Genomic DNA, 9,583 nt, shown 5'->3' with positions numbered 1-9,583 from the left:
ATCTTCAGTAACTTCTTCAAATTTCTTACATACAGAGAGCTTTCAATCACTAAGAAATCACCATCAATTCTAACATATTAACAGCGCTTCCTTTAGCACATGATTATCACTGAACACAGACTGATAAGCTTCTAAGATCAACATCATCTCTTAAAAAACTGCCTCTGAGCTGGGTTTTTTCCTTATCTAAAATATATCAGGGAAATGACAGAAACAACTGTTGCTTTATGCATGCGGTAGCAATAAGAGAGTTTGCAGCAAGAGAAATTTGAAAATAAAAAAAATGCACCTAACTATGATATTCTAGGGGATAGCTGTAGATTGACTGCATCTCTAGTATCAGCATGTGCCACTGTTTTCTGTAAAAAGTTCATCCATTTTTTGCAGTGAATTTAGGCTTATCCCTGCTTCTGTGCAACAAAACCTTCTGATGTTTATCCCTCCTACAGACCACAGCCAAATCAGGGAAAAATCAAGAGATCTCTTAAAAAAAGAACAAATCCTCTGAAAAACACTCACCCAAGAAGGAAGAAAAGAGTAGAGGAGGCACCCTCACAGACCACTTTTGGATTTTACTGAGCACAACTGACTCCTCCTCCCCTCTGAGCCACATATCTACTGTACCTCTGTATTCAGCCTGGGATCCAGGTGTGCAAAGCCGCTGAGAGCTGCCCTCGCGATGAGAGCCCGGCAGCTGCTGTGCGGGATCTGGAGTCTGGGCTTCACGTTCTGCCTCTTCTGCATCTTTCTTCATGAAACGACAGCTAAAAGAAAACTGAAGTTTGTGTCCATAGTAAGTAGACAGTTCCTGGGCAAATAGAATTTCTTCAGAACCTGTCACTTACTGCTCTACTTGTACTCCAGGGTAGTGGGGAGGGGACACTTTCTAATGTTTAAGTGTTTCCTGCATAGTAAAAAAATCACTATTGCATTGTAAAAAAAACATGCACAATTTTAAATAAGAGTTTATATTTTTGGCTCCTTTGTGCAGTCCTAGATGAACTCAACTTTCTGGACTCACAAAAAATGCCTTTTTATAGCACTAAAAGAGGAATGACATAGGATTCTTTTTTTAAATTGCTAAAGAGGATTTCCTAACTAAATGTGAACTGTGCAAAAATCCTCTTTACCACATAGGAATTTCCACTTCTCCAGTGGTTTTAATGTATTAACATGCAAAGCAAATTCCATTATATGGAAGTCAAACAAGTGTAAAATAACATTGAATGAGCAACATAGAACCAGTGCTGTGAAACTAATGCTGTTCGCAGTTATTATGACATACCATTTGTGTGCAGAAAGGCCAAATCTTGATCTGAACATCGCACATACTTGTATATCACTTATATATGTTCTGTGCTGCAGTTTCCAATTTTACTTCTCCCTATACAGATTAAGAAATAAAAAAAATCTGATGGTAAAATTTTAAGGTTATATGACAAGTATCTATATGCTGGATGAAGAAAGAATTAATTGCAGGAATGAAAAATCATGATGTATCTTTACAGGTAGATCTTCTACCTGAAGTGGAATTCCAAAACAAGTTAAATGTTTTCAGAGTAATAGTTTAGTCTCTATTTAGACATTAGACAAGACTTTTATTACCTCTTATGATGAAAAAGTCAATGGGTAGCTTAAAAATGTTAATTTCTGCCAACAAAGAGTGTTTCACAGCCATCAGCCACATAAACTGTACTTAGAGCAGTAGTTTGGAGTTTTTACTTCTGAATTCTCAGTTAGTCCTACCAAAATACTGATGTCCTAATATTTCTGGGAAATTACTTATATGCTTCTGCTCATTTTATTGATATTTAATGTTCTGGTCTACACCTCCTAAAATATACAAAACCTTTTTAAAATACATTAAGACATTTTGTAGTTTTTATAAGTTGCAAAACTTTAATTGAGCTAATTACTTTTCAAATGTCAGGCAAAAAAAGAAGAGTTACATTTGTTTAAATAAATCAAACAGGTACTCTAGTTACCTAGTAACAAGAAAAGCACTATGAATATGTTTAGAATCTGTTAGACACAGCACTCACTGTAACTGCACATTCCTTGTGACTAATTACATCCATCCCAGAAATTCAAGTAACACAAGGGGAATTCTATCTGTTTTTATCAGGTATTTCGCCATGGTGATCACACCCCACAGGAGTTTTTTCCAACTGACAAGCACAAAGAAGTTGCAAGGCAGCAGGGATACGGACAGCTTACCAAGGTATGTTTGCTTGCCTCCGCCAATATACTGAAATACTAAGATGTGGTCTGTTGATATCTGGTTTTTGGAACCCAACTGTATATACATATTTGCTATCAGAGTTTGTCATCCATTTAGTTTAATACAGAGATTAAGCGACTTGGTCCCATCTTACGATCTTCCTGGGAATAAAATCCATGAAGAATGTGTCATTCAAAAGCGTGACAAGATCCAATGGCGGATAGTGGGGACACAGTCAGGCAAGAACCAAGAATCAAATGTTTCAGACTGTTGATAATAATTACCACTTCAGCAAAAGGCCTGAAGGCTTAGAGGACTCTTTTTTACCTGAAGTCTTCTATTCAAGATTTTCTGTCTTCCTGAAAAATAAGATCTTGCTCAAAACTGTAAACCTCCATAAACTAAAACTCTAACCTCCATAGGGAATCACTGGTGATGGGATTCATACTCTGCACAGGTCTCATTTTAGCAAAATAATACAAAATGTTTCATTTTTTGGCTGTAGGAATGGATACATAGCATAGTTCTTGTGCCTCTTACGCTGTTCTGTTACTTCTACAGCTTGGCATACAGCAACAGTACGAGCTTGGCCAGTACATGCGGAGGAGATACTCGTACTTCCTGAGTGCTGCATACAAACAGTGTGAGGCAAGTACTGGACCTGGGAGGGAGGATGTTTTTGACAGATGTTAATGTTAATTGTCATTTAAGGTCCAAATGTTCAGTGCACACACAATGTCCCAAAGCCTAGATGGTCAAACGGAGTTGGTCTTACACTTCTCACTAGGACTTCTAAGGGAAATGCTCCCATGTTGCAGCTCCCTCATCCAACAAAATTTTAATCCCAGGTCTTATTCCAGCTTCACTCCTTCTCCCTCCTTTCTCACATTCCTTCTTCCCCCCACTCCATTTTCATGACAGCTTCCTCAGCACAGTACTAGTTCCCTTCCTTCCTACCAAGAGAAAACCAAAACCTAACAGGAGAAATGACCTTCCCAATTCTTTTTTCTTTTTGTTTGCCTGCTTCAGATCTATGTTCAAAGCACTGACTGCGATCACACAATTATGAGTGCTCAGGCAAGTCTTGCTGGGCTGTACCCACCCACCCAGGGCCAGATCTGGAACCCCAGGGTCCTTTGGCAGCCAGTTCCCGTTCACACAGTGCCACTGTCACACGATAAAGTGAGTATAAACCAGGGACATTTGCTTTTTTCTAATCATCAGTAAAATACCTAGTATATGAGATGAAGAGGCAGGATAAGGGGCACAGCAAAGGCAATGAAAAGTACATTATGTCACCAGCATTGTGCAGAAAGGCTCGACAAGGTGAGCAGAAAGCAAGAATATCTCAGTGTCAAATTTTAGCTTTTGTTCAATATTCAACACAAAACCTTCAAACAAGAATAAACTCAGTCTAGCTTCGATAAAATAATTAATAAATTCTTGAATTAACCCTGTCACCTGTAACCTTTAACTATCATATGTCTGAAAGAACAAAAGACTGAAGTGAGTTATAGAAGTCTCACAAGTTTCTACTATTTAGCAGAACTTGATGAAACCATGGTAAGTCCAGGTAATAGAGCTAAGTATGCACAAAGACGACTCTTGCAGCTAAGCTGCCACTTGGTAATTTGTTGTCAAAGGTGACAGCGTGTTTCAAGAAAGAGTGAGCAGGATGAGTGAAATCATCCCTGGGGAAGCCAAGCACAAAGCAGTTCATGAGGGCTTGTGTTAGTCTTCTGTCAAGGGACAAATTTAATCTTGTGTAAATGAATCCCTTGGCTTTGAACTACTGCAGCTATTACTTCTCTGAGCATTTAAAGTTTATTTTCTAAGTAGTCATCAGTATGACTCTTACCATCCTGGAGATGAATATCCCTGAAAACTACATTCCCAAATTATTTTCCAGCTTGTCCTAACCAGTGCAGCCAGTGAGAACATCTCTGCAAGGGTATATTGAATTGCAGAACAAGAAGCACCTTGCCTAAATAGTGTTTTGCAATTTTCTTTTCAGTTGCTATATCTACCTTTCTCACACTGCCCAAAATACAACGAGCTTCTGAGAAAAACCTTTGCAACAAGGGATTTCCAAAGACAATTCAAACAGTACAGGGTAAAGTATTTTCAGTTTTGGAAATCTAATTAAAATGTGCTACTTCTGTCAAGATTAGCTAACATGTAGGCTTAAGAAATGGAAGTCGGCATGCTCCTTCCAGATCTCTAATATTCACAGTGGGTGTATACAACATATCCAAAAAACAATTACAACGTTATAGATCCAGCTGGATTATGCTATTCACATCAATTGAAAATTGCAACTAATTGAGAAGACAAATAATTCACTGCCTTGTAAAAAAACCACTCACCTACTTTGTATGAGAGCAGATGAAACAAAACCTCAGATCAAATCAGTGCCAATACCTCTCAAATCACTCCAATAACCCTTTACTTCCATGTAAAGCAACTCCTCTGCTTTCTCTGTGTAACTCCCTGCTAGTTCAGATTCCTCTTCCACCACAGAACACTCACAGCTCAATTCCAAGATTTTCTACAACAGCCTCAGTGCTTTCCTCAAGTAGCTGTTCATGTTACCGACTCAAAGCCTTCATTTAGGTGCTCATTTACATATTGAGTATACGTCATACCTCCCTTTTGCTCAGTATCAATATCAGAACAATTCTGTTTATCGTACTTTCTTTTAAGCACACTTTGGATTTCTGCCAGACTTTCTCATATATCTGTGTCCCATTTCCAGCACTCATACAGCACCACCACACTTCAGATTAGAACTCAGATCACCAACACTGCCTAGATAAATAGGATAGATTCTCTTTCCACCAGGCAACGGTTCACTGCTTAAGTGTAAAGACCATTGTTTCTAGAAAATACTATGTACTAGTCTGGAAGTGTGTAGAAGTGATGTAAAAAGGCCCTGTGTACAAGTTTGCCTTTTTGTATTCCAGCCATTTCTGAAGTTTTTAGCCACTCATACAGGATACCCATTGAAGAAGTTTAGAGTGTGGAAGCTCTCTGACACTTTACAACATGAGGTAAATAATACAATAAAAATTCCCAAGGTCCAACAGAAATATGTACACTTTCTAAAAACTCAAACTCTTATTTCTACTGTTTGTAAGACATCAAAAGAGGGTAGGTCTGTGCTTCCCAACTTTTTTGAACTACAGACTTCTTTCAGCTTCTTCCCAAGAAACCTTAACCTAAAGTCAAATTTGCAACTGAAAACCCTGAGAAGGCACTCTGGTTGTGTGAGGCTGCTCTGGGCCATTGACCACTATAAGGAATGCAAACCAATGGCCCACCAAATCCAAGCTCCTGTCAGTGACTGCACATGGAGTATGAGTCAAAAGCATATCTTTAGATAAGATTGTCTTATTACTCCTCCAAACTCCATCACAGAAAAAGCAAAGAAACTAGGCACATCACAAAGCAGTGTGGGTTTTATAACCAAAAGGGTTATCTGGGACTCAAAAACCAAAAGGAGTATCTGGGTCTCAGAGTCTGGTATACCTCTGACTGGGATTGGAAAAGAATCCTGAGTGCCCTTAATTCAGCAACAAGCCAGAGTTCACCTCACTTCAAAGTCTAGACTTAGATGAAGTAAGTGGAAATTGGTAAGTGTTGCATTACAAAGTTATTGTTGCAGGCAGCTTTTGCTACAAATGCTTTAATGCATAATTATTTTTAAACTATAGCAAGCACATCTTAAATAGCATGCAACTAGCCAGTTCTTTCCTCAAGACACAAATCACATTTGTTAAATGAGAAAACAATACATAGTGACCTGAACTGGTTTAAACTAACTTGTTTGATTGTTTCCCTTGTTTAAACAAATCCTTTAAGTAGCTGGCTTTTTCTTTAGGACTGGTTGTTACAAGAACATTCCCTCTGGTGGGCTCAGTCCAACTCTCACATTCTCAGAGGGCATACTGTCCTGAAGGAAAGATCCCACCCTTGGTCAAATGGGAATTACGGGTAGATCTTTCCGTCTCACAGTTGTGACCATTCATATATCTTGGGCTATGACCCTAAGGAAAGACTAATTCTTTCTGCTTTAGCTTCAGGCCTGTGTCAGTATCTAACAGAACTGGTATATACAGGTATGAATTGCATTTCCATGTCTAATCCCTACACATATGTCACATTCCAGCTATACATATTCTTACCCGATCACTGAATCTCACTTATATCTCAGATCCACCAGTCCTTAAAACCATGACATCTACAGAGGATTTGTTTCAGTGAAGATCTCAGGATATATCTCAGCAGAGAGCTGAAGAAGAAAGAGTAATGAAACTAGTTTTTTTGCACCCGATGACAGCATTAGCAATAGGCATAAGTAATGACAGTAGTTTTTGCATAGTTTTTAGTATTATATCTCTTCTTCTTGTCGAACACTGCCGTTCAAAATTGTTTTAAACAGTGTGACACTACAAATAGGAACTCTACAGCTGTCTAAATGCAAATTACAGTCATTATTTTATTATAAAGAGAAAAGGTTACTTGAGTGAAATGTTCAGAATTTGTTCTGACAAGCGTTTTGTGCGAGAACAAACAACAGCTAGCAGTAGGAATCAGTAAGGAAATCACCGTATTTTCTTTCTTCACTGTAGGATGTTAACAATTACACTTTACCTGTTTGGGCTACTCATGGTGTCAGGACCAAGCTGATAAAGCTCTCAGAATTGTTATTGCAGGCGGAATTTGGGTTCCACAAACAAATACAAAAATCACGTTTGCAGGGAGGTAAGCCGAATTCTTACCCCATTTAAAACCAAGAGTAGAATTGGCAAGAAGAAAGGGTTTATAATAAAGATCACTACTGATTCTACATAGTAGAGCTATGAAAAACACCACAATGTGGGTATTGCTGATCAGCACTGAAAGATTTTGACTAAGGGGAAGGGGGATGGTAAGGCTATGAATCATGCATGGTAAGGCTATGAACCCAGCATTATAGGGGAGGTATTGTTCTGGTTACACGGCATAAGAAATCCAGAGTAATACACAGATTCTTGATGAACTGAACCATCTCTTCATATAAATGTAATATCAGAATTAACACGGCACTCCACACCAGCTGCCTATAAAGTCAATTGAATACATCTGGTGTTTAAAGACAGATCGTGTTACAACAAGGGATAGAGACGTTAACACAAGCACCCCTTCCATTGTTGTTCCTTCCCAATTTTCTTCCAGGTGTTCTTTTAAAAACTATTCTAAAGCATATCTCTGAGGCTAGAAAACCTTCACAGCAGCAAAAAATGGTTATGTATTCCGCGGTGAGTCCTTTCTGTCATGCTCCCTTTCTGCAGCTAGTAAATACAGTGAAAGCCAGGAAACTTTACTTACTTCATGAAATACAGCTACAAATACATTTTTAACTTGGTTAATCTTAAACATTTTTGGATTATTTTCATTCTTTAATGAACAGATAGTACTTTGAGACCTACAGCATTCCATCTTACACCTGATGTCATGGCTTGTTTCATTGTAGTATTATTCCGATTGAGCAAAGCACTGGAAAAACTATGCTGCGTGTTCTATTTAATTTCTATCACAAAGAAAATTTAGAAACAAACCTCCTGCTTTCAGTATTGTTTTTCAGATGCAAAAGGAAAAAAAAAGTTACCATTAGTTATTTTAAAAGGTCTTATGCGGTTACTCAATCGTGACTTCAGATTTTTATTTAGAACATGCAAGTACTGTTATTAGAGAAGGAATTTTTTTTGATTGATCTTGGTGAAAACTCCTACTTCTAAACTGTAGTTAGATTGTGATCTCCCAGGTATATATCAGCCAAAGAGCTCACTGATCTCATTTCAGACCACAGAATGGTTTGTGTTGAAAGGGATCTAGTTCCAATTTCTCTGCCATGGGCAAGGACTAACTGATAAGAATTGCAAGAGACTAAACTTCTTAAATATTTACATATATTTATAGTATGTCCATGCAGCATTTCAGTTTGCTCCATGTGGCGGAGGGCAGAGGCCACACAAGCAGTGTTAAGTGGGCAGATAATGTGCTGGACCTATTGTTAAATAATTGGTACGTGCAATAATTTTCAATAGGCCTTTAATTAAAGGTTTCTACTATTTACAGCACGCAGCCACCGTTGCTGCCTTACAGATGGCACTCAATGTCTTCAACGGGAAATTGCCTCCTTATAGTGCCTGTCATTTTTTTGAACTTTACCAGGAAAAAAACGGGCAAGTACTTGCAATCTCTACTGCTAACATATACTTTTTCTAAATAGCAATTTACTGATAGCCTAGACTACTTAATCTGGATACACAAGGTTCACTACATGGGAAAAGATTATGGATTGATTTTAATTACTATAATTGAACTCAATTTAGCAGTGATTGACAGTAGTAGAATCACAGCACTGCAGCCTGAAAACCCTCTATATATTGCTTCAGTTCTGAGAGGTTTTACTCTACAATTTTTATCTGCTTAACTCTTTGATTCTCTACCAAAAAGACAAACTACATGCAGATTGACACTTACCATCTATTGCTTAAAAAAATCTCTCCAGAGTCCTAACTGCACATATTAACTGCCAGACAAATTAGCTGGCTGAATATTTGTCCCAAAGTACAATCACTACAACATGGAAAGGCTGTGTGGTTCTGCATATCTCACTTGTTTTTGACCCTTCTGTATTCTGAAACAGGCAATACACCATAGAAATGTACTATCGGAATAATTCTTTAAGAGATCCTCACCCCCTCACTCTCCCTGGCTGCAAATTTCGCTGTCCACTGGAGAGATTTACTCAGTTGGTCTCCCCAGTCGTAGTACACTACTGGACACAAGAATGTAGGATATAAAAAGAGGTAAGTTAAGTGCTCTGGGCACACGTACCCCAAAGTAAAGTCAGGTTTACATCTTCTGCCAGAAGCTCTTTGGAAGTTTTAATTGTGGGTCTGGTATGAAATGGGCCACCTACTTGTTGAGGTACTATTAACAGATTTGCCGTGTTTTTGGAAAATGAGACCATATGCTAAGAACAATTCTCTTTATACCTTTAGGTGTTCCCTCCATGACCTTCAGTGAGATTGCCTTTATGGAACAACTCCTCCCACACTGTGATATGACTACAGTCTGGTATTTCTCACTGTCTTCCACCAGCATGACTAACACTCTCCTGATTTCTACCAAAAGAAAATGTTCCTCAGTACAAAAATCTAAAATTTTAGAAAGCAGCCACTTACCTTTGATGAACATTTGCTTTATTTAATAAGTGGAAAAACCCAGCTGCAATACAAAACCAGAGTAATGTTTCAAGATCAACTCACTCCAAAAGGACTTGAGCAGAACTGTAATCATAGCTATAGTGTT

The 9,583-nt window shown here is 38.2% G+C and overlaps 1 protein-coding gene across 1 annotated transcript; it reads left to right on the top strand.

The window, feature by feature from the left end:
- Positions 1–679: 679 nt before the first annotated feature.
- On the top strand, positions 680–9,072 carry ACPP (acid phosphatase, prostate). The gene is made up of 10 exons (XM_009878351.1): positions 680–793; positions 2,126–2,221; positions 2,783–2,869; positions 3,251–3,403; positions 4,236–4,334; positions 5,185–5,271; positions 6,853–6,985; positions 7,439–7,521; positions 8,342–8,448; positions 8,916–9,072. The coding sequence occupies exons 1-10, from the start codon at positions 680–682 to the stop codon at positions 9,070–9,072; spliced, it is 1,116 nt and encodes a 371-aa protein (XP_009876653.1).
- The last annotated feature ends 511 nt before the right edge of the window (positions 9,073–9,583 follow it).

Source organism: Apaloderma vittatum, unplaced genomic scaffold (genome assembly GCF_000703405.1).
Source record: "Apaloderma vittatum isolate BGI_N311 unplaced genomic scaffold, ASM70340v1 scaffold4211, whole genome shotgun sequence".
NCBI lineage: Eukaryota > Metazoa > Chordata > Aves > Trogoniformes > Trogonidae > Apaloderma > Apaloderma vittatum.
Note: the sequence above shows the minus strand (reverse complement) of the source record. Positions and strands in the feature narration are given on the sequence as shown.

Coding starts and splice junctions, on each gene's coding strand:
- ACPP (XM_009878351.1), top strand. CDS start 680: ATGAGAGCCCGGCAGCTGCTGTGCGGGATCTGGAGTCTGGGCTTCACG. Junction 794..2,125: donor AACTGAAGTTTGTGTCCATA/GTAAGTAGACAG, acceptor TGTTTTTATCAG/GTATTTCGCCATGGTGATCA. Junction 3,404..4,235: donor TGCCACTGTCACACGATAAA/GTGAGTATAAAC, acceptor TTTTCTTTTCAG/TTGCTATATCTACCTTTCTC.